At 41.7% G+C, this 25,703-nt stretch overlaps 1 protein-coding gene across 1 annotated transcript in view; it reads left to right on the top strand.

The window, feature by feature from the left end:
- The first annotated feature begins 16,787 nt into the window (after nt 1-16,787).
- NME8 (NME/NM23 family member 8) overlaps nt 16,788-25,703 on the top strand; it is an 87,383-nt gene continuing 78,467 nt past the window's right edge. The window contains exons 1-4 of the mRNA XM_056806258.1: nt 16,788-16,959; nt 20,902-20,941; nt 21,035-21,092; nt 21,278-21,387. Of these exons, the coding sequence (XP_056662236.1) occupies nt 20,909-20,941; nt 21,035-21,092; nt 21,278-21,387 (201 nt within the window). The 5' untranslated portion in view covers nt 16,788-16,959; nt 20,902-20,908. The remainder of the gene's footprint in view (nt 16,960-20,901; nt 20,942-21,034; nt 21,093-21,277; nt 21,388-25,703) is intronic.

The following is a 25,703-nucleotide window of genomic DNA, read 5'->3' as shown; positions in this document are numbered from 1 at the left end:
AGATAGTAGTTTTCATTTGAAGCACAGTATCCAGACTTAAAAAAAAGAACAACAAAACCCCAAACTCTGTGCATCTCAATGACATTTCATTGGAGCTGATTTGGCCCTAAGTATCTGTCAAGACTATCAAGATCTTTTTGGATCCTGGCTCTGCCCTCCATTGTATTAGTTCTCCCTCCCAGCTTTGGGCCATCTGCACATTTGATAAGGAGGGAATCAATGGCTTTATCCAACCCCCTGATAAGAATGTGAAACAGTACTAGGCCAATGGAAGGCTCTTGCCAAGGTGTCATTAATGATTGATCTTTGGGTTCTGCTATATAACTTAACTCCAACTATCTAACTGTATTATTGTCAGTCAAGAGGCATCAAAGTCACCTCCAATAGCCACAGGCAGCCTGCAAGGTGCCCCCAGCCAGACTAACAGATAACAGGAAATGTTTATCAAAAGGCTAAAAATACAATGCAATATAGTTCATTTGTGGTTTTTGAAATCCATATGAGGCCTGCAAGGATCCATTTCCATTTGAGTTTGAACCCACTGGTCTGGTCCACATCTCTACATATCTTCTGCAAATAATGGTGTAAAACTTTGCAAAGTCTAGAGGAGCTAAGGGACACCATAGTGCATGGCCTGGAGTAAGGAAGTCCTGAGTTCAAATCCAGCCTTGGACACTTACTAGTCATGTGATCCTAGACAAGTCACTTTACTCTGTTTACCTTGGTTTCCTCATCTGTCAAATGATCTGGAGAAGGAAATGACAACCATTCCAGGATCTCTGCTCAGAAAATCCCAGATGGGGCCACAAAGAATTAGGCTTGACTGAAATGATGGAACATAAAAGCAAAGTATAAGGGAAACAGCTTTGGATTTACAGTAAAGGCACCTAGTGCCAAATTACAGCTGGGTTTCATCTGTGTGGGCCTCAGTATCCTTACCTGAAAATGTAATTTAGGTAGTTTATGATGTAACTTAGACTCAATCATCTTTAAGGTCCTTTTGGCTAGAAATCTATAATCCTATGACCAGCCAGGTGGTTCAATGGATAGAGCATTGGATCTGGTTTCAGGAAGACTTAAGTTCAAATCCAGCCTCAGATACTTCCTAATTGTGTGACCCTAGACAAGTCACTTAATCTCTATCAACCCATTTCTTCATCTGAAAAATGGGATAATAATAGCACCTATCTCCCAGGGCTGTTGTGAGGATTAAGGAAATAATATTAGGGAAATGCTTTGCAAATCTTAAGGCAATAATCTATTATTTCTGTAATAAAATTATGGTTTTCATTATTAAAATTTGATGATCATTATTATTACCATGACAAAAGATTTCCCCAATATCTAGGTAACCTACAACTATAGCATTCTTCTAAGCTACTATTTTTTGGTGTGTTTTTCAGTCATTTTGTCTGACTCTTCCTGACCCCATTTGGGGTTTTCTTGGCAGAGATACTGGAGTGATTTGCTGTTTCCTTCTTTAGTTCATTTTACAGATGGAGAAACAGGTCAACAGAGTTAAGTGACTTGCCAAGTATTGCACAGCTAGTAAGGGGATGAGACCAAATTTAAACTCAGGAAGATGAGTCTTTAGTTTTTTTAAATTAATTTTTATTTTAAAATATTTTTCCATATTTACATTTTCTTTCCCTCTCCTCTTTCCTCCCCCCTTCCGGAGTCAACAAGCAATTCCACTTGGTTGTACAAATGTTGTCACTTGATACCTATTTCCATATTATTCATTTTTGCCCTCAGTGATTTTGAAAGCCTAAATCCCAAATCACATCCCCATATATACATGTGGCAAGTGATGCCATATGTTCTGCTTTTATATTTCTACTCCCATAGTTCTTTGTCTCAATGGGGATAGCATTCTTTCACAGGAGTCCTTCAGGAGTATCCTGGCTTGTTGCATTAGTAGCAAGGTCCATTTCGTTGGATTTTTCCACAATGCTTTACTTCCTGTGTACAATGTTCTCCTGGTTCTGCTCATTTCTCTCTGCATCAGTTCACTGAAGTTCTCCCGGTTCATACAGAAATCCTTCAGATAAGATGAGTCTTCCTGACTCCAGGCTGGGCACATAATTCATTGTGCCACCCAGCTGCTCAGAGCTACCATTTTAGTAATTTTAAAAAATGACAATAAGGTTATTTGGACATGACTCATTCTTTTTTTTTTTAACTCATCTTCTGGCTTAGAATTAATACTAAATATTGGTTCTAAGTCAGTAGAACAATAAGGGCTAGGCAATCGAGGTTAAGTGACTTACATAGAGTCATATAGCTAGGAAGTATTTGAGGTAAGATTTGAACCCAGGACCTCCCATATCTAGGCCTGGCTCTTGATCCACTGAGACACCTAGCTGCTCCTCTTTCCCACAACTCCTTTTTTTTTTTTTAAATTTAGAATACTTTTCCATGGTTGCATGATTCATGTTCTTTCCCTTCTCTCTTCCCTCCCCCCTCCTGGAGTTGACAAATAGTTCCCCTGGGTTAGACATGTATCCTTGTTCAAAACCTATTTCCATGTTATTCATATTGACACAGAGTGATCTTTTAACATCAAAATCCTAATCATATCCATATTGAATTATGTGATCCACCCTATGTTTTGTTCTTTCTCATAAGTCCCTCAGAATTGTCCTGGATCATTGCATTGCTGTTGGTAGCAAAGTCAGTTACATTTGATTGTACCACAGTGTACCAGTCTCTGTGCACAATATTCTCCTGGTTCTGCTCCTTTCACTCTGCATCAGTTTATGGAGGTCTTTCCAGTGCACATGGAATCCCTCCAGTTCATTATTCCTTTCAACACATTAGTATTCCATCTCCAACAAATGTGTTCAGCCATTCCCCAATCGGAGGGCATTCCCTCGTTTTCCAATTGTTTGGCCACCACACAGAGCGCAGCTATGAATATTCTTGAACAAGTCTTTTCCCTTATTATCTCTTTGGGGTACAAACCCAGCAGTGCTATGGCTGGATCAAAGGGCAGACAATCTTTTAGCACCCTTTGAGCATAGTTCCAAATTGCCCTCCAGAATGGTTAGATCAATTCACAACTCCACCAGCAGTGCATTAATGTCCCAACTTTGCCACATCCCCTCCAACATTTCTCACTTTCCTTTGCTGCCATATTGGTCAGTCTGATAGGTGTAAGGTGGTACCTCAGAATTGTTTTTATTTGCATTTCTCTAATCAGGAGGGATTTAGAACACTTTTTCACCACATGACTCATTCTTAATGGAGCCATGATGACTCTCCCCACAATATTTTCACTTCCTAAATCTTTACTAACACATTCTAGGCTATGATATTTTAATGACTAATGTTGGTGCTGGAGAAGAAATGAGGAAATGTGAGTCCTTCCTTTCATGGCTGAGGTGGGAAACAATGAGAGCATATTTCCTGCACTGCATGACAGTCAGCTGTTGACCTTTTTTGTTTGTTTTTTCCTTTCGTTTTCTTTCCCCCCTTTATTAATGGGTGTATGTCTTGGAAGGCAACATAGGTCTTGGCATGAATGTGGACTTCCAGTAATGCCATGGAGTCCAAAGGAAAGTTTTCCTCAGTGGATATTAAGTTGATCTGTTTCTGGCTGTGTGCTGTTAATCTGTTCAAGGTTGTTCTGGATTTTGTCATTTAGCTAAATCAATGCAAAATCATTAAAAAAAAATGTTTATGCCCAGGCTGCTTCAGATGGCGTCTCCACAGGGGGAATGCTGGGAGACTGCTTCCTGGAGAATTGTGATGATGGGAGGGAAGTGCTTTGGAGAGACAGACAATGGAACATGGCTAGACATTTAGGAACTGGTTTTGCTTGGCTAATCACATGCTGAAGAGGAAGTTTTTTTAATTAGCTATGGAAATATTCAATAAGTTTGGCAGCTTGGGCTACTGGCTTTACCTCATTTTCTTCCTGGGGATCTCAGAGACGCCTTTGCTCCTGGTATCTGGTGAAGGGAGGGCAGTCTTTGTTTTTTTGGTAATTTATTTATTTATTTTACCAATTACATGTAATAACAAATTTCCACCTAAGTTTTCCAAAGTTATATGATCCCAAAGTGTCCCTCCTTCCTTTCCTGTTCCTGGTGCTGACAGGCAATTTGATCTGGGTTATCCATGTATTATCATGTGAAACATATTTCCATATTGTTCATTCTTATAGGAGAATAATCATATAAAACAACCCCCCCAATAAAAATCTAAATAAACTAAAGTGAAAAATCTTCTGCTTTGATCTGCATTCTGACTCCAACAGTTCTTTCTTTGGAGGTGGAGAGCATTCTTTGTCATAAGTCCCTCAGAATTGTCCTGGATCATTTTCTTTATATTCCTTTTTCTTTTCTTTCTTCTTCCCCTCCCACTTCTCTGTAGCATCTTTTAATCACCCAATTCTAACTGCCCTTTTCCTTATATTACTTTTCTCCCCACAGTACACCCCTTCTTATTTCTCTTATACTTCTCTATAAGGTATGATACGATTCTATACCCCAATGAGTCTGGTTGTTCTTTCCTCTCTGAGCTGATTGCTATGAGAGTAAGGTTTAAGTACTACCTGTCACCACCTTCATCCTCCCCTCCACTATAACAGTATTTTTCCTCTGCACCTCTTTGTGTGATATACTTTATCCCATTTTACCCTTCTTTTCCCATTTCTCTTAGTATAATCCTCTTTTTTCACTCCTTGATTTTTTTTTGCTTATCATCCTAAACAGTTTACTACTATACTCTGTGTCCACATATACTTCTAACTACTCTGATAATAATAAAAATTTTGAGTTACAAATATTATCTTTCCATGTTGGAATATAAATGATTTGACCTTATTGAGTCCCTTAAATTTTTTCTCTATCTTATTTATCTTTTTGTTTCTCTTAAATTTTATATTTGGACATCATGTTTTCTATTTAGGTCTGGCCTTTTCTTCAGGAATGCTTGGAAATCTTCTGTTTATTAAATTACCATATTTCCCCCTGAAAGAATATAGTCCGTTTTGATGGATAGGGTATGCTTGGTTGTAAAACCAGTTCCCTTGACTTCTGTAATATCATATTCTAAGCCTTCCAATTCTGCAAGATCCTGACTGGGGTTTCATGATATTTGAATTGTTTCTTTCCAGCTATTTGCAGTATTTTCTTCTTGGCCTGGGAGCTCTTGAACTTGACTATAGCATTCCTGGGAATTATCATTTTGGGGTTTATTACAGGAGGTGATCTGTGGATTCATTCAATTTCTATTTTGCCCTCTTCTTCAAGAATATCAAGGATTTTTTTTCCAGTAATTTCTTGTAATATGATACCTAGGCTTTTTTTTTTTTTAAATAATGACTTTTAGGTAGCTCAATAATACTTAGATTGCCTCTCCTGGATCTATTTTTGAGGTCAATTGTTTTTTCAATGAGATATTTCACATTTTCTTCTTTTTATTCTTCTTTTAATTTTGTTTTGTTGTTTCTTGATGTCTCATGAAGTCATTCTAATTGTCCAATTATAATTTTTAAAGACTGATTTTCTCCCATAACCTTTTGATCCCTCTTTTCCATTTGGTCCATTCTACTTTTCATGAAACTCTTTTTCCAATTGGTCAGTTCTATTTTTCATGGAGATCTTTTCTTCATTGGATTTTTTTAAACCTCTTTTCCAGCAGGTAATTCTATTTTTAAAGAAACTCTTTTCTTCACTGGATTTTTGTGCCTTTTTTGCCATGTGCCCAATCTTGCTTTTTAAACTGTTTTCTTTTTGAGTTACTTTCATTTCCTTTCCCCACTTTTCTTTCCATGTTTTCTTCCATTTCTCTCATTTAATTTTCACATTTCTTTTTTGAACTCTTCTAGTACCTGAGACCAATTCACACATTTTTCTTTAAAGTTTTGCATGTGGTTGCTTTGTTCTCACTGTTCCCTACCGAGTCTGTGCCTTGTTCTTCTTTGTCTTCATAAACATTTTCTAAGGTTAGGTGTTTCTTTTGCTGTTTGGTAATTTTACCAACCTTTTTTTCTTTTTTCTTTTTTTTGTCTGTGGAGTTCTGAAAAGTTCTGATTCTGTCTCCTCTGTTGTTGGCTTGTGGGACTTAGAGCACTGTGAGCTATTTTGCCCTGGGGCTAGGGGTTTCACTATAGGCTTGAGAAGGATCAAGCTCTCCTGGACTTTAAGACCTCCTTGAGGGCTAGTGCCAGGACTTGAGACTTCAAGCAGAGAATGTAGGGTGAGCTGCTGTTGGCTTAGGGAGGGTTCCAGTATCCCAAAGTTGGCTTCTGTTCAGGCTTGGAACTTGGTGCAGTAGGTGGGGGGTGGTTGGCCCACACTCCTCTGTGCACAATTTTACTTCTGGTTCCCTCTTATCCCGTGAAAACCAATGCTTTTTGTTTATCTTTCAAGTTGTTTTTTAAGGGAGAGCCCCTTCATTTCATCTCCTTTTTGGTTCTGTGACGTCAGTTCCCTTTTGAGGCACTATTTTAAGGTTGGCTTGGGAGGATTCTTGGAGTAGTTCCAGCTTTTGCTGCTACTAATGGGAGTACAGTCTTGAGAATCTTGAAAGGTTCCTACAGTAAGCCACAGGAATGAGGGAGTCTAGATCCAGCCAGGTTTTTCAGCCAGTGCATTACTGCTGCCACTTTTGTAGGGCAGATATCTTGCCTTTGGACATAAACTTGGTGGGAATGAAACTCACCTAACCTGAGTTTACTCCTCCTCTCGTAGATGGCATAGGAGAGATTATTCCCTAGAGGTGTTGGGGAAAAGGTTTGTGTTTTTCCTTTGTCTTTGTCTTTGCAATAAATAGTGTTTTGTAAAAGCTAATTTATATTAAATACTTCAATGAAACAGGGGGCCAGTCACTCACTGGTCCCCAGTCTATAGGATTGATGAGTATTTAAGCTGACAGCAACAGAAAAGAGAAACTCTCAAACCTTTGAGGTATCTAATTACCCTGAATATGTGCTATGGCAGCCTGGCTCTGGAAGAGTGAGCACGCACACTAAATTCTTTTAGGAGGAAAGGTTCCCAGAAGGAAGCCATGCAGGTATTATCATGTTAAATTTCATACATTTTTTTAGAAAACACAAGTTGTACATAATATTCACTTTCAGGGACAATGTTCTTCTTTGAATATGCAAATGATTATCTTTGTTGACTTCTATAAATTCCACACTATTTTAAGAAACCTTAAAATACCAGAAAATTAAATAAGAGAAGAAAGGCTTATGGAAGAGGATGGGGGAGGAGAATGGGGAGAAACGATGAAGGAAAAATCTGGAAATTATTGTAATAGGAAAAAACCCCAAAGCAATAAGATAATTTAAATAACAAAGAACAATATCTTCTAAAATATGTCCATGAAGTAGAATCAAGCCCATTGAATGGATTCACCAATGCTAGTATCTTCTCCTTTTAAAATATTTGGACAACCTGTTCCAGTCCTCTGCTATTTTGTGTCAGCTTTATACTGCCCTTTCCATCCCCAATACTATTTTCCTTGGCATTGAATTTAGACAGGAAATAAGAACTTAATGGCACTGTCTTCTCTCTTGTCAGTTGTCATTATCCCATTCCCTCCCGAGGAGTGATTTTATCCTTTTTTTGACCCTCTGCCTTTTTCCACTGTAGCTTCCTACTCAGGCTTTTATTGCCCTTAGCTTCACTTCCTGTCTGTACACTATTCTTACAGTGATTCTTTCTAGAATTTTGAGGGGAAAGGGGGAAAAGACATAGAGCTTGAGGGAATAGGGGAAACAAGTCGAAAAATTTTGACAATGGGCAAGATTTGAACTAGTATGAAAACAATATGGAAAGAGCAAGTGGAAAGGAAGAGACTGAAGATGAGAGAGAAAATAGTGATATCTGAGGCAGCTCTCAGGGAAGATGGGAAGGAATAAGAACAGATTCCCAAGTGGAAGAGTTGGTCTTGATAAGGAGAATAGCTCAACTCTTCCTTGGAGAAGGAAGAGAGGAGAGGTGATATACAGTGCTTTTTATATGTAGGGTAGAGGAGAAAAGGGATCTCATGGAGGAACTTTTACACATATAGTATTTATATAGTTACTTACGTATTGTCTCCACCCTTAGAATTTGAATTCCTTGAAGGTAGTTTTTTTCGTTTGTTTTCCTTTGTATCCTCAGCATTTAGTATAGCACCTGGCACATAGTGAACACTTATCAAATTCTTCTTGATTAATTTATTAGTTCTTTAGGACCTAGGATGTGATCAACTTTTTATAAACAATTGCCCATATTTGAATTTTAACAAGGAAATATATATATGTAATAAATATAAGGTATACATACAGACACATATATAATTTGTTCTCTCACACACAGGTTGAGATCTCAGGGGATAGTTCTGTATTCTCTTTTAGGGTTCTTGGGGTAACTGAGAGCTCAAGGATGTCTTTCTTTAATGTTATTGGCTTGAGCATCCATTCTGTTGTATCTTCTCCACTATTAATCACTAGGGACTAGCAACCCATTTCATTTAATCAGTTAACCTCAATTAGCTTTTACAAAAGAATATTTACTGTGAAGGTAGAAGAAGAGAACAAATATATCCCCTCAATACCTTGTAGTACAATTTCCCCCGTACCATCCTGGTCCTTGGCAAGAGTGGGCTCAAACTCAAAGTAGTTTCTACTTAACATTTGTCCCCAAGTTTATCCTATTTAATGGATCCTTGTTGCTCCCTCTAAGTTACCTTTGATTGGTGTTGGGTCAAACATGTTCCTCAGTACTTTGGTCCTTACCCATCTGAGCTATCTACAAAACTGACATAGACTATATTTCCCAGACCTTTGAACTTTTGAAATTCACAAGGTGGTAGCTGTCCCCAAAACTCCTGCAAATGCAAGAAAGAATAGACACAATAGCAACAAAAGTAATAGTAGCATCATGTACTCACAGATCCCATCATGGTGGCCCAGGTATGAAGACGAAAGCTTGAGGACTCTCTCCTCATAGAGGCTCACAGCATTCCTTATCTCCAAATTTGAGCACAATTAGGTAGAGAAGAGCCAGAGTAGAGATTCCTTCCCCCCCCCCCCCGACAGTGCTTTTTGAATACATTCCATCACCAGCTGCATAGCCAATCAACAATCTGTTTCTTTATCATATGGTTATCAATATGGAACTAGTTAGAAAATGGGTGTGCCCAATTGGCCAATATGACAGAAAAGGAAAATGATAAATGTTGGCGAGAATGTGTACAAATTGGAACAATGATACACTGTTGGTGGAGCTGCAATTTGATCCAACCATTCTGTATAATAATTTGGAACTTTGCTCTAAGGACTCTAAAACTGTACATTTGACCGATCAATACAATTACTAGGTCTGTATCCCAAAGAGATTTTTTTTTAAAAGGGAAAATAATCTATTCATATAAAAATATTTATAGCAACTCTTTTTGTAGTAGCAAAGAATTGCAAATTCAGGAGTTGTACATTATTTGGGGAATGACTGAACAATTGTGGCATATGATTATTATAGAATACTATTGTGCTATAAGAAATGATGATCAGGATAATATCTTTGGAAAAATCTGGGAAGACATACGAATTGATGCAAGGTGAAGTGAGCAGAACCAAAAGAACACTGAACATAGTGATGCCAATATTTTTTGATGAACAAGTGTGAATAACCTATATTTCACTTTTGCCTTTTTTTGTTTCAGATATCTTCCACAAAATGACTAATATGGAAAATAGTATTACATGATTGCATATGTAATATCTGTATCAGATTGCTTACCACCTCAGGGAAGAGGGAAGGGTGAGAGGGAGTGTGGAAAGGAAAATTTTAAAATGAATGTTAGAATTGTTTTTATATGCAAGTGGGGGAAAAGAAAATATCATTAAGAAAAGAAAAGAAACTACCTGTGTCTGCTTCAGATCAGGATGGAGGATCCTTTCCTTATATGTTATTCTGGTCTTTTTGGAAGAAGGGTCCTCATTCTCTTTCAGATCAGCATCTTTACCAGAATGAATTTGTTGCATTAAACCATACCTGTCCCTCCTTCTCCAGTGTTCAGAGTTCAGTCTATTTTGATGCTTCTTAAAGCCTGGGCTAATTTGTATAGCCTGATGCTATTTACTAGAACAGATGAAGGGATCTGGGTAGACAAATGGAAAGGAATGTCAATGTCTTCTACCTTCAGAAAGGTGGAGAAAGAGGAGTACACTCTTTCTTTAGACTTCTCCAGCCCTTCAGTGGACTCTCAGACCCATTCTCCTTATTGGCAAGTCCCTAGCCCAAACCATTATTTTATGAAGGGTCTAGACAGGCTCTATCCATTCCTAGCTCCACTCCCTCTCTGGACAGCTCCCCATCTTTATCAGTGTATAGCCTTGCACCTATGCAGATACTCTCACTTCCTGCTTTCCAATTCCTCTCGGTTATTTTCCACTCTTATAATTAAGTGTTCTAATTAGGAGCTCCTTGAAGATAGGGACAATGTTGCTTGCTTATATTTATAGTTTAAGTCCTTAGTAGAGTTATTAGAATGTAATATATGCTGAGTTCTCTCTCCCTCTCCCTCTGTCCTTCTCTGTCTCTGTCTCTCTCTCCTTCTATTCCTCCCTCCTCTTCTCTCTCTTTATCTGCCTTCCCTGCCTAGTCTCCTGCCCCATGCTTGAGGCAGGGAGCAAGAGATGAATGGCATCTCACACTAAATTGTGCAGGAGTGATGTCTCCATTGCTTCTGGATTGACCTATAAGCCTACACATTGGAAATGTGTTGACCAGAATTGTCTAGGTTGGTCTCATTCCAAAAGAACTATAATATTTTACAGCAGCAGCAGCAGCAGCAACACTAGGTAACAACTGTCTTTGAGTAAGTAGGTGGAACTCCTGAGCAGAAATTTGAACTGACTGTAGTAGGGTGGGGGATGAGTTCCTCTCCTCTCCCCCAACACAATTTAACCCGGTCAATGTCTCTGGTTTTAGGTTACCTTAAGGCTAACATATTTTGGGTCATTGTCTTTTTATTCACTCTCGAGCACATTTTCTTTTTATGGATGAATTCAGTTAATGAAAATTCAAAGTCATCATTGTTCAATTTGCTTTCTCCTCGGTCATGCCAAGCTCTGATCATTAGAGTGTAAGAGCTACCTTAAGTCTTCTTAGTGAGTCTTGCATTAGGATCACTCCCTTCCACACCCACAAACAACTCCAGGCACACTTTATAAACACACCTAGTTCTTTACAAACTACTCAAATATGCACCCAAGTTTCTAAACCTAGTTTCCATAGACGGTCTATTACTGCTTGGGTTTTTGTTTAATTTGCATCTTCCTATTCTTCCTCCTTTTCTTTTGAAATCAAGACCTTCTAATATATCCTCAAAGCATCAACCAAGTTTCTAGTGTAGGGCTGTGGAGCAAAGGCCATTTCAGACTTCGAATCATCATCTCGAGCGGCCTATTTACAGATCATAGAGGGTACAATATTTGGAATGGCCCATGCAATGCTTATGAAGTGTGTTCAAGCTCTATTGACTCCCCCATTCAGTGACCCATTCACAGACTGTAAGAAGTGTGCTCCTTTCAGACTTGGATTGGCTAGTGTCAAGTAAGTGTGAATTGTTTTCCTCTCTTTATTTCTCTAGGGAGTATGAAGACGTTCTTCCATTAACTTGCTGGTAAAACCTTAGCCACACCCTTAGTGGCCTTAAAAAACAAGGGTAAAATTTGGAGATGAGTTATCTCTGGGTTTGAAGATGGAGTCAGCTCTGGAGAAGACCAACACCCCGGAGAGGGAATCCCTCTTTGCCCTTTCCTTGTACAGATTTCGGAGTATGGGAGATGGAGCTGGTGGCTGTGGAGAGAATTTCTCTCCCTCTCCTTAGCAGTGGTGTTTTATGTCAGAGCAGAAGAACACCATAACCTGTCAGAGAGTCAGGTGTAGCCTATTTCAGCTCAAGTGTTATGTCCTTTCCACGAGTAATTAGCTTAAAGGGTGTCTAGAGTCATTCTTTCTCCATATTTTTTGTCAGTTCAATTTTTTTTCAACTCTTACCTTCTGTCTTGGAAATAGATGCTAAAGTATTGGTTCCAAGGCAGAAGAGTTGTAAGGGCTAGGCAACTGGGGTTTAGTGGCCACAATGTAAGTATCTTCCCCTTCTGTGGTAGAAATTATATCTTAAAATCAAGAATTGATATTCTACAGTCTATAGTAGAAACATTCCCATGAAAAAGATGTAAAAGATGTCCATTCTCACAAATCCTACTTGGCCAATATTTATAAAGCTTAGCTGGAAATAAGGCCCACAAAAGAAAGGAAAAGGCTAAGCATTAGTGATGGGGAAATCATGATTTCTATTCACTAATAACAATACGATCTTCCTAGAAATTCCATGGTGGTCAATAAAAATGTAATTGAGCTGAGGAATAACTTTAGTAAAGGAGTGGGTTATGAAGTTAATTGGAATTTTAGTTAGTTCCATAAAGAAATACTTGGATATTTTTGAGTTTCATCAAATACATCAATGAATATAAAGCAAATTGTGTTTCTTACTCTATTGCCAGTCATGCCCACTGGGTTTCTTCTAATTGGTTGGGTTTTCTTTTCAGCTGATCGTATTTTGAAATTTTTGATGATCTCCATCACATGTTGCTTCCCAGATACTTAATGCTTTTTTGGTGTTGCTTTAAAGGGAGTTTCTTTCTTATAATGTTTTCTTGGTATTTGATGGTAGCATCTAAGAATGCAAATGACTCCTACATCTGTCTTGGATTTTTCAACCCCGATGAACCCATTTGTGTTCTAATTCATGCTTTTATTTCACCAAAAATAGTCTATAGAAAACATTTCTGAGTTCAAGTGCCATCTACTGGTTATACACACACACACATTTTATACAACATATTTATTATTTTTGTCATGTATTTATTATTTAATTATTATATAATTAATCTTAATGATAAGATTCTATTTTATAATTCTAAAATTATAATTTGTCATTAATTCTAGGTAATTACTTATATATTTATATAATTGATGATATCTATAAATATTGATTTCCTTTGTAGAATTATCACTTTTGTTGAATGGGAAGAGAAAAAACCTTTCCTTCTGAAGTTTCAATGAATATGCTCTAGGTTCATAGATTTTGGACTAGAAGGTGGCAGAGACCTTATGCTTAAACCCCTTCATTTGACAGATAAAGATACTGACCTTCAGAGAGGTTGAGTGACTTGGCCACCGTCATATCACTAGCAAATGTCAGAGGTGCTGGTAGGACCCAAGTGTTCTCATGTCAAGCCCAGTGTTTGATCCAGTAAACTCTCTTGTCTTAGATTTCATGCACAAATAATAATCCAGTAAAATGAAAAAGACAGTGCAGAAGGGAGCTCTACCATTAGGATGGCTTTCTAAAAACAAGCTTTTAGAGCTGGAAGGGGACTGTAGAGAAACCTATCTGGCAGACTGTAAAGCTTCCAGACTCCTCAGACAAATTATTTAAATTCACAATTATGATTATGAGTATGAAGGAAACCAACCATACTGAAATAGTCATTTATTTTATTTTTTAAATATTAGTTTATGATATTTTTCCATGATTCCATGATTCATGTTCTTTCCCTCTCCTCCCCCATCCCTCTCTCATAGCCAATGTGCAATTCCACTGGGTTTTACACGTGTCATTGATCAAGACTGAAACAGTTATTTTTAAAACTTTTTTAAATTAAAAAAAGTTTTTAAAGTTATTTAAAAAAACACTTTACTTTTTGTCTTAGACTCAATAGTGTGTATTGGTTCCAAGGCAGAAGAGCGGTAAGGGCCAGGCAATGGGAGGTTAAGTGACTTGCGCAGGGTCACCCAGCTAGGAAGTGTCTGAGGCCAGATTTGAACCCAGGACCTCCCATCTCTAGGCCTGGATCTCAATCCACTAAACCAAGGAGCTGCCCTATGAAATAGTTATTAAAAGATTTCTAAAAACAAGTTCACAGACTCCAGTTTAAAGAATGCCTGAAATTCATCCTTATATTTAACAGATGAGAAAACTGGTCGAGAGAACTCATAAAAGTCAAATGATTGACTCAAGAGCACACAGTCATTAAGTGGCAAAGCCAGTATTAAATGTAAATATTAAAATGAGCAATCCATTTCCTATTCTCAATTCTATCATGTGCAGTCTGCCAAGCAACCAATGAAGAAGCATTTGCTGAGTGCCTAGTGTGTGTCGGGCACTATGCTAGCTTCTGAGAATACAAAGACAAAAATCAAACAGTCTCTGCTCCCCAAGGCACTTACATTCTGGCTAGGAGACTGCCTGTGTGTACCGGAAATGTGCCCCAAATCAATATGAAGGGGCTTGGTTTGTTTTTGGTGTGTGAGGGCAGCACTAGCAGATAAAGTCCTCCTGAACAGAGGGGGCCCAGGAGCTGAGCTTTGAAGTAAGCTAGGCATGACAATGAATGAAGATCAGTTTAGTAGCTGTGGAGGGTGGATTGAAGAGGAGGGAATGGCATGCCAACAGTCCTGAAATTGTCATTATAAATGGAACCAGAGGAGAGAATGAGGAAGGCACATCTGAGGAGATAAATGGCTCAGAGAGTCTTAGACAAAAAAATGAAAGAGAATTCCTTCTCCTTATAAAATGGGATGGAAATACCATATGTTATGTGGTAAGAGATGGGGACAAAGAAAGGTAAACTAGTCCTTAATCTCAAGGAGCTCACATTTGAATTACTTGAGATCACATAAAGGTTCCACCTTTCTTGCAGATGGAATGACTGGCTGATGCTAAGAAAAGAGCACGTGGTTAGATCCAATGGGACTGGGGAGCCATTGCAGGGCATATGGTTCCTATCTAATTGGACTCAGCATTGGAATGGTATAGAGCTCTGGATCACTTTAGGCAGAGGTGGCTATTGGGAAGTATGTTCTTCATCTAGCTAAGAATGGGCATCCATCCAGTGTGTAGTGGGAATTGGGCAATAGGTGCTCTGGTAGGAGAGGGATGAGTTTCCCAAAGCCTGTTCCTGCTGATCTATCAGGGGCTTATTGGTGACTCAATATCTGGCAGGCTGGGGGAGGGGAGAAGGAAAGATCCCTAGATTAACCCTTCTCATCCTGGGTGACTCTCGCCCATGTTCTTAGAAGACTCTTCAGAGGATACCCAGTGGTATCTGGTGGCTGCTTTCAGAATTTATATCTAGCAAGAGGGACCAGAGAACCCTTGAACTTTTGGTGGGGAGCCTCCCAGGGGAGGAATGCCCCTCTTTGTCCCCTTCTTAAAGGACATTCACAACAACCAGTCTCTTCTGGATGAATTTCACATGGTCCCTTGACTGGGGATTATGCCAAATAGAGCCAGGAAGAGCGAGAAGAGGAAAGAGCTTCTTGTCTCTTTTCTAGGCATCCTCTTTGCTGGGACAGCCAACACCAGGGGTCTTCGGGGCTTTCACCAAGGAGGGCAAGAGGGCAGGGCTATGTCTTCCCCTCTTCTCCACACTCTCAGCCCCAGTCCCCAACGAGCTTCAATGGTAACTGCCTGCATACAACAGGAAGAATGTGGGGGCTGGAGAACAGACCTCAAAGGCCTGCTTGCCTTTTGAGCACCGAGTTCCTTTCCCAGAAGCACAGGGATCCTTCAAAAGGGACATTTTTTTTCAGCCTGTTACTCCCAGGTCACCTTGGGGCTTCAAGAGGTGTTGAGGAGGCTGCCCAGAAACCTACCGATGTAGGTTTCATTCAATGCTGGAACCAACAGGATCCCCCAGAGGACTGTATCAACTTAAGAAACAGAGGGCAAAAATCAAGGGAAATCAAGAAATCCATCCAGATTTATTAGGGTATTTACTATCGCCCCTGTGCTAAGTGATGGTGACATGGGTGACAAGCTCTGCCCCATGGGAAGACAACAGACACGTAATTGCTACCTACAAGAAAAATACAGACTAGAAGGAAGGTAGCTTTAGACATGGCATGGGGTAGACATGGGAGCCATGCCAGGCTTCATGTGGTAGGCAGGAAAACTCATGGTCTTTCCCCCAACTCCCTCCCTCATACTCTTTCTTATTACTCTAGAGGGCAAGGACATCCTTCCAGTTCCCCAGCCTCAAAACCAGAAGGGTGGGGCAGGAGAACTGAGATCAAGGCAAAGAGATGGATGTGGAGCATCCTGGGTGAAGACTGGCAGCTAGGCCAGTCTGGCTGATCCAGAAAATTCCTGGAAAGAGGAAGGTGTTAAAAGACTAGAAAGTGGAGCAGCTGGGTGGCTCAGTGGATTGAGAGTCAGGCTGTTCTGGGTTCAAATCTGCCTACAGACACTTCCTAGCTCTGCCACCCTGGACCAGTCACTTAATCCCTTATAATCCACAGAATTGATTCTAAGATGAAAGGGGGGGAGTGTTTTTTTTTAGACTAGAAAGCTACCCAGGGCCAGCTTGTGGAATGCTCTCTCCCCAGGGGCTCACCCAATGCCCCTCCCTTGGGGGCCCAGGATCCCCAAGTCTGGAATGATTTAAAAAGAATAAAGAAAAGGGACATAAGACATTGGGATGGTCCTGGCTGCTGGGGTAGGGCGGCCCGCTTAGTCCAGAACGTTCCAGATTTACAGGGTTAGCCGTGACTCTGTCGCTCCTGGAGAAATCGTTTGGAGGCTCCTAATGCTTTTGGGCCAAGCGCACGGGTGGTGGGCCAGTGCCCTCCCCACCTGCCTCACTCAGAACTGCAGCGTGTTGGGGTCCAAGAAGAGGGGCTTTGAGTGGGTCGAAGGGGTGGCGCGGGATCCGCCCCTCCCCCCCCCCCCACTCCCGTTACGGTGGCGGTGGTTGGCCGCAGCTCGAGGGCGCTGGGGGTTGGCAGCGTCCCGAGCCCTTTATTCTGTCTCCCTCAAAGGTTCAGCGGTCGTGATTGCATTCATAGTCCATCCCAACGCCATCCCGTCTTCCATCTGGGTGTGGTCTCTCCCTTTCTCCATTACCCTGCAGTTTTCCCTGCACACCGCTAGGTGTTTCTTTAGGTACTCTGAAAGGGAAGAAACGCAAGGGGGGCGGGTAGGAGACGGAAAAAGCTGCTCGACGGGCGCCAATCACTTAGGGTGGTAAAAGCCCACCGCGGGGCGTCCCCCTCTTCCGGAGAGTTGGAATGGGGACCCCGGGCTTTGCCCTGGTCATGCTTACATCACTGTGAGTTGTCACAGCGTCTTGGGCTTCAGAGTTGGAAGAGACGCTAGGGACCTCGTACCCTTGCCCAGATGAGGCTCAGAGAATTGGGGTGAGCTCCTTCTGGCCGCACCGACTGTAAGTACAAGAGAGATTTGAACCCAGGTCTTCGGACTTCCAAGTCAGTGGATGCGCCCATATGATGACCGTCTAGCTCGATTGTGCTGACACCCAGACATCTCCGGGGATCTTTCTGATTTCCTGTCTTGGGTCCTAACTGGTTCTTAAAACTTGAACTGGATGCCTCATTGTATGCAGAACCGTAGAGTTAGTTCCTTGGGGCGTTATTATCCCCATTTTACAGAAGAGGAAACCGAGGTTTAGAGAAGTCAGGTTACTTGACCACAGCGACCCAGATAATCTAGACCAAAGGCAGGTCTTCCTTACTCCAAGGCCAGCCTTGTGTCCTCTGTATCAGGTTGCTTCACTTCCAACATGAGATGAAAGGGTTAATTGTGTCTTCCGATAGCCTGCTCTTGGCCCACATTCCAGAGCCTCTACAGCACAGGATTGAAGAAATGTTTATTGTATTGTTTCATGAGATTTGCAGTCACCTTGTGAGCCAGGCACTACCTGCATTCATCACTTTACAGGAGAGGAAATGGAGGCTCAGATACTATGGCAGAGGCAGGAGTTGAACCTAACATTTCCTGACTCCAAATCCAAAACAATGGCCACCAAGTTTAGTGGAAAGGAATCCCAACCTGGCCCTTTGCACTCAGTGTTTGCTTTGGCCTCATTAACAGAAACGGTAGCAAGAGCCATTGGTTTCCTTTTCGAAAATCCTAGGTGGCTACTTTCAGATGGAAGAGTGTACCTGGACGGGGCCAGCCTAGGAAAATCAGTGAAATGTCCCCGAGGACCTGGGGAGAGCAGGGCTATTTTGTACAATCTTAAGTGAGGATGAGATGAGATAATATCTTTAAAGTACTACAGATGACAGATAAAGTAAGACAAAACTATCTGTTCTCAGAAGCCCAACTACTTGCTGCCTCTGGATTTGGCTAGGTTGGTCTTATTTATTCAGGAAAAAAAATGACAAACAAACCTCTGCTTCTGAGATCACTTATTTCTTTTTATTTTAATTAAAAAATGAATAAAAATAATAATTTATTTATACAAATATAATAAATATATTTATTTATAAATTATATTTATAAAAATAAAAATAAAAACCACCTTACCTTCTCTTCAATACTGAGTATTGATTCCAAGGCAGAAGAGTGGTAAGGGCTTGGCAATGGGGTCACACAGCTAGGAAATATCTGAGGACAGATTTGAACCCAGGACCTCCCATCTCCAGGACTGGCTTTCTATTCACTGAGCCACCTCGCTGCCCCCCAACAACATCTATCATCAGTAAAGTCTCCATTTTTCTAATGGTCTTGAAAGTTCAAAGAGCTAGGAGACATATGGCTAAACATGGCTGCCATGGCTTCTCTTTTCCTCCCTCATGATTGGCCATTCAGCCAGGTTATCAGCAGCCTTCCATGCACAAGCCTCTTATTGAGGTGGGAAGGGAAAAGTGACATTCGGGCCCTCTGGGTGACTCCTGGCTGCTTCTCAGGGTGGGCCCAGCTGTATGGTCCTATCAGAGCTGAGAGTGGCACTGGAAGACTAGAGCATCATGTCAAGGAGGGGACGGGAAGCCCAGGCGGGGTCCCTGCAGAGGAAGAAGCAGACCGGTGGACCTTTTAGCTTGAAAATTCGGAGCTCACCAGCAGCTACACATCATAGTGAACCGAATGCTTAGCTGGCAAGCGAGCCCAAGGCTTTACCAAAAATGACCCTGAAGGGGGACGTTTCACCCAATTAGGAAAGAAGCCTCCTTAAATGGAAGCGCCACTGTCTTCAGGCCACAAGGGATAACTGGATGCTAAAGCTAAAAACAACCCAAAGATGCGAGACAAAGAAGGATGCGGGAAGCCTCAGGCCTCGCTTGCAGAAGATGGGAGGCGATGACTGATGGCCAACAAGAGAGAGAAGGTGGGGCTGCCTGATGCCCATTTTGTTTGTGTTTTCTCTCCCAAGGAGACGGTGATACGATGACTCACAAGAAGTCAATACCCAGATAAACAAGGACATAGTAAAAGATCGCTCGGCTGCCTCTGCAGGCCCTGAAAGAACTGGGAGGTGTGGAAATAGGAGGGCTGCTACGTGACCAGGGAAGGGCAAATGTGCTGATGGGAGAGAGAGGGAGCCAGCGGTGGGAGAGAGGCCAGCCAGTATAGACCAGTGAATTGGGCTTTTCTGCTTCCTAGGAAATCTCTGCCCATTGAAGAGATAACTAACTGGTGCCTCATTCCTCAGAAAGAGAATGCAGCAATTCCAAAGGGCCAGGCTGGCTTCCTCCAGAACAAATGGAATCAGAGTGGCCTCATTTCCTTTGTTGCTGGCAGTGCTGAGCTAGTGGATGAGGGCAGAGATTTCAGTAAAGCTTTTTGATAAAGTGGCACATTGGGTACTAGAGGAGAGCCTCGAGAGGTACCCACTAGATCATCTGATAACAGGTGGATTATTCAGAACTGGTTGGATGGCTGCTTCCAAGTCAGTGTGGATGCTTCAATAGTGTGGCACGGTATCTCCGGGAGAGGACCCGGGGGCTCTGACTATGCCTCTCAGAGGCCTGCTCAGCAGATAGGCAGATGACCCTGCTCCGGGGGCCAACAGTCAGGATCCCAAAGGCCGGACCATGGCACAGAATCTATTGAGATGAATTCAATAAGGTGAATGTGAAGTCTTGCCCTTGGATACAGAGTTGGGGAAGGTACAGACTGCCAGAGAGATAGATGTTCAGAAAAAGATTTGGGGGTTTTGATGGCCTGCAAGATCAGTATGAGCCAGCAGTGTGATGGGACTGCCAAAGAATTCGATGCAACCTTGGACTATAGTCGGAGGCACAGAGCTTCCCCAAAGAGGGAATTGAGAGAACCCTGCCTTTGCCAGACCTCATTGGCAGTACAATCTCCTCTTTGGGGCATCACCACATAAGAAGAACCCTGATCAACTGGATAGCACCCCTAGGATGGTGAAGGCCACTGAAAGGAATTGGGCAGGGTTAGTCTGGATAAAAGGGTGCTGAGGGGTGGCATACATGACAGCCCTGACCGGAGGATGAGTCATTTGCATAATGATCATTAGTGGGATTCTTAAAACACCTGGCAATGCCATGCCCCGTGCCAAGCGCTTTACTGATAACTCATTCGTTTGGTCCCAAAGAACAGACTCAGAAGGAAAACGTGGAAGTTACAAATGACCTCCCCAACCATCAGAGCTGTACAAAAGGGCTCAGGCTCTCGAGAGGTTTTCCTTGGAGGCCTTCTAGCATGTTCATTGGGGTGTTATACTGACGATTCCTTCTTGTATGGGTTGACTGAGTTCCTGTCCAACTCTCAAAATCTGCAATTTGGGGAATCCAGGGCCATGCGGTAATGCTCAGTCCATTAAGCAACAAGGTTAAGCCTTCTCGGCATACCTAGAGTAGAGAGTGGGCCCCTGCTCATGTGGATGTGTTTGTACCTCCAGTCACTATGCTATAGTCCAAAAGGAGACGATGGGAAGTCTAGGCCTGGCCTGCTTCCCATCTCCAGGGAGAGATGCACACAGCAGTGATGCCTTGAATCCCGGCATGGATTGGAGCAGTCCCCTTGGCCAAGAGGGGGGCCATCCAGACTTGGTGGGAACAAACTCCATCCCATTCCTCCCACTTTCTCTTCAATGCTTTCTTTTTCCCCATCCAGGCAGTAAATGGCAACCAAGAAGAAAGAAATCCAGTTACAGGTATGCTCATTGGCTGGGAATCATCTGCTAGGCTGGCTTCCTTTGGAGAGGAACCCCCTGGGGAACTGATTTCCTGTGCTTTCCTTCTTGCAGACAGTCGTCAACACTGACAGCCTGTGGGAAGAAATGCTGACCAACAAGGGCCTGACAGGTACTCCGGGGCTTGTTACCCAGTTCTCAGGCTAGATTGGGGTCCAGTCCTTCCCCCAAGCCCCTGCTCAGCTTCACAGATCCTCTGGCACCCAATAAGGGGGACAGCCCAGACTTGGAGGGTGCCTCTGGCCGGGACAGGCTCCTCACGTTGGCTAACCCTTCCTGCACGTTTGTATGCTTTAGTCATTGACGTCTATCAAGCATGGTGTGGCCCTTGCAAAGCAACCCAGACTTTGTTCCGGAGACTGAGAAACGAGCTTTCGAATGATGAGGAGATTTTACATTTCGCCGTGGTAAGGATTTCCGATCACCCGTCCCCGGTGCATGCTGGGAAGAAGGCACCTTAGAAGGCCTCTAGCCCATTTCTCCAAATGGCAGGGAGAGTTGACTTGAATTTACTGAAGCCCATTTCCTAGGTGACTAACAGAGCTCTTCCTCTTCTTCTTGCCTCGTATATGTTTAACAAAGAGCAACTACTTCAACTTGGCCAAGTTGTTTGTCTTCTTAGAAGTTCTGATATATCTTGCACCATCTATTTTAAAATTCTGGGTGCTTTACCTAAATTCTCAATAGTTCACAAAATGTACCACTTTTTTTTTTAAATAAGCCCTAGGGGGCAGCTAGGTAGCTCAGGGGATCAAGAGCCAGGCTTAGAGACAGGAGGTCCTGGGTTCAAATCTGACCTCAGATACTTTCCAGCTATGTGACCCTGGGCAAGTCACTTGACCCCCATTGCCTACCCTTTACCACTCTTCTTTCTGCCTTGGAACCAATACTCAGAATTGATTCCAAGACAGAAGGGAAGGGTTTAAAAAAATAAGCCCTTACCTTCTGTCTTAGAATTGATACTATCAGTTCCAAGCCAGAAAAGTAGTAAGGGCTAGACAAATGGGACTAAATGACTTGCCCAGGGTCACACAGCTAGGGAGTGTCTAAGGAGGCCAGATTTTGACCCAGGTCCTCCTGATCCCAGGCTTGGTGCTCTATCCACTGTGCTACCCAGCTGCCCCAGACTCATGAATTTTGAAGCACATTTTTAAAATAAAATTGATTACTAAATAATTCTTTGAATTAAATTTCTGGTATATTTATTATAATTATTTGCTTTGGGCTATATAACCTGGGATGGACCTGCTGATACATGTCCATGAGTGTAGCCACTAATTCACAAGAAATTCTCCTGTAACAGTCATTCAGAGAAAGGCTCAGACTGGCTGTCCCGCCTTAGGAGGGGAATGGCTAAGGACCCCGGGAGGTTTAGGTTTTTTCCCACCTCTCCATGGGGAGGTTTGCTTTGTACTGAATGGAAGGCTTTAGAACCACTCAGCGAGAAGAATTGAGCCCACCTGTGTGCCAGGGCGACTAGCTCTCAGCTTGGTAGCAGCTGGAGTCTGCCTGCCTTCCTTGCTTGGCTGACTTCTCAAGAGACCCCAACAGAACATTGAGGAACTCTGCCTACTCAGGGAGGCTGGTGGATGGATGGTGAATGGCTCTGATTTCTCCCTTTTTAATTTATTGTGACCAAAGGAGGGGAAGAGAATAAGCATTTATAGAGCACCTCCTGTGTGCCAGGGACCGTGTGAAATGCTTTTACATATATGATCTCGTTTGATCCTCATAATAATTCTCTTAGGTGGGTGTTACTATTATCCCTTTTTTACAGTTGAGGAAACAGATTAAATGACTTGCCCAGGATCACACAGCAAGTATGTATCTGCAGCTACGTTGTTTGCTATTAAGTATTCTTTTTTAAAAACCCTTATCTTCCATCTTATAATGGATACTAAGCATCCGTTCCAAGGCAGAAGGGTGAGTCTAGGCAATTGGGGTTAAGTGATTTGTCCAGGGTCTCCCAGCTAGGAAATATCTGAGGTTAGATTTGAACTCAGGACCTCTGCCTCTAGGCCTGGCTCTTTAAATGCTTATTTTTAAACTGGTTATTTTAATGATGGATTTCTAGATAAAGATAAGATCATTTTCGTGCATCTTTCACCAACGTCTATGCTGTAGAAAAAAAAGGATAAGGGAGAGAGCCGGTGTATAATTGGAAACATCGAATCCTGTTGTCTGGGAAACCCCATCTCTAGCCTGGCAATCAAAAGACAAACTGGGACCTCGGTGGTTTTAAGGATTTCACTCATACTTTGTAGCTTTATATTTTTTTAACTGTGGTGGTGGAGGGGGAGAAGAAGTCCAGTGGACGGGGGACCCTTGTTTTGGGCTGACACTCTTATGAGCTGATTGATATCTATTTCTAGCTGGCAGGTTGCTTTGTAAAAGATGCCTTCAGGCCTTTTCTGCTGCCCACAGGAGAGATGGCGTTGGGGTGGGAGAGGAACACAGGTGGGCATCAAAAGAAGTGGGCCTACCTTGAACCAGTCTCACTGAATGAAAGCAGGTGTAATTGGGAGAATCAATTCCACTCCCCTGAAGGGAAGCGTAGGGGGTGCTTCTCAACTAGTCTTCCCTCCTCTGTGACATCTGCTGGGTTTCACTATTCATTTCTGTGCTCTCAGACCTATACAATACTGGTACATTTGGAATAGATTTCAGCTTCCACTGGGTAACTCGGTGTAAAACCTCCTAGCCTCACAATGTGTGGGCCATCGAGAGGGAGAGTTATTGTGGAGAGTTCACATATTCAGTCTCATTTCCCCCAGGTCAAATAAGTTTGGGACCCCAGAGGGTGGCAGTGAGATGGGCACATTTCTTGATTCCTATCTGCATGATTGGATATGTTTATTAGTTTGAATATCATCCACGAAATCCTGAACTCAGCTCCACTTGGCATGAGGCTTTGTCTTTATTTCTGCTCTACAATTCTTGGGTTCTCAAAAAAAGAATGTCTACAGAGCTTCAGCTATGTTGGAGGGGAAAAGATGGTTCAAGTGTATGTTATTCAAGGATGAATTTGGTTAGATTTGGAGAGACCATTGGCTTTTATTCCTTAATAACTCTGAGAATGTTATGGAGAGGATTTTAATTTAATTTAATTTAATTTAATTTTTTAAAATTTCACTTATAATGTAAGTGATCCTTCTGATTCTTGTATTTATTTTTTGAAAATTTTATTTAATTATTTTTCCATGGTTACAAGATTCATGTTCTTTCCTTCCCCTCCCCCATCCCCTCCCATACCTGACATGCAATTCCACTGGGTTTTACATGTGTCATTGATCAAGTCTTATTTCCATATTATTAATATTTGCAGTAGGGTGATTGCTTAGAGTCTACATCCCCAATCATATCCCCATCGACCCTTGTGATCAAGCAGTTGTTTTTTTTTTTTCTGTGTTTCTACTCCCACAGTTCTTCCTTTGAATGTAGATGGCATTCTTTCTCATAGGTCTCTCAGAATTGTCCTGGGTCATTGCATTGCTGCTAGCAGAGAAGTCAGTTACATTCGATTGTACCATAGTGTATCAGTCTCAGTGGACAGTGTTCTCCTGGTTCTGCTCCTCTCACTCTGCATCACTTCCTGGAGGTGTTTCCAGTTCACATGGAATCCCTCCAGTTCATCATTCCTTTGAGCACAATAGTATTCCTTCACCAACATATACCACAGTTTGTTCAGCCATTCCCCAATTGAAGGGCATCCCCTCATTTTCCATTTTTTTGCCACCACAAAGAGTGCAGCTATGACTATTTTTGTACATGTCTTTTTCCTTATTATCTCTTTGGGGTACAAACCTAGCAGTGCTATGGCTAGATCAAAGGGCAGACAGTCTTTTATCGCCCTTTGGGCATAGTTCCAAATTGCCCTCCAGAATGGTTGGATCAATCCACAATGGAGGGGATTTTTAAAAGAAATGGTACAAACCAGATAGAAAATACTCACCTCACTTTATCCATTAAGCACCTGCTACATGGTGTGTTCAAGAAACCATTGGAAACAAGAAGGCTTGGGATCAAGTCCTGCCCCTGATACTAGTTCTGTGACAAAGGATGAGTCATTAACCTCTCAGTATCTCAGGACCCCCTTGAAAATTGTAAGTTGCAGGGGAGTTGTTGACCCTCATTTGAGGAGGGAATTTCCATACCAGGAATTGTCCCTATCAATGAAATGACAGGTTCTAGACTTGGAGAGCTGGAGGTGGATGCAGTTCTGGAGTCCAACTAGATATCTAACGATACCGATAGGCCTGTAACTTGGATTCTGATCTCAGCCTATGTGATAGCCAAACCAAGTATATGCATCTACATGGACATATCCATACATTCAAGTGCATTTATACACACATGTATTATCTTTATCTCTCTTTTTCTGTTCCTGGAAATAAATACATATAATTATTTCTTTAAGGAAGTTAATTCCTTTGCGGATATAGATGTACCCCCATACACATACACATATGCATTTCCTTTCTATATAGTATATAATTTTAATATTCATATTAGAAATATAATCATATTATAAAATTAATTATAAATTAAATATATTATAGTGTAATAAAATATAAATATTATATATTTCCAGATAATTACTATGTATCATAGGCTGCCCCAATGCACAAACATATTTATTTATGCACATATATAAATAGATATGTATGCATATGTCATTTTATGGTTTGCTAAGTACCACATATAATCTAATTACATCTACAAG

Source organism: Monodelphis domestica, chromosome 7 (assembly GCF_027887165.1).
Source record: "Monodelphis domestica isolate mMonDom1 chromosome 7, mMonDom1.pri, whole genome shotgun sequence".
Classification (NCBI taxonomy): domain Eukaryota; kingdom Metazoa; phylum Chordata; class Mammalia; order Didelphimorphia; family Didelphidae; genus Monodelphis; species Monodelphis domestica.
The sequence above is the reverse complement of the archived record's forward strand: the minus strand, read 5'-3'. Positions and strand labels throughout refer to the sequence as shown.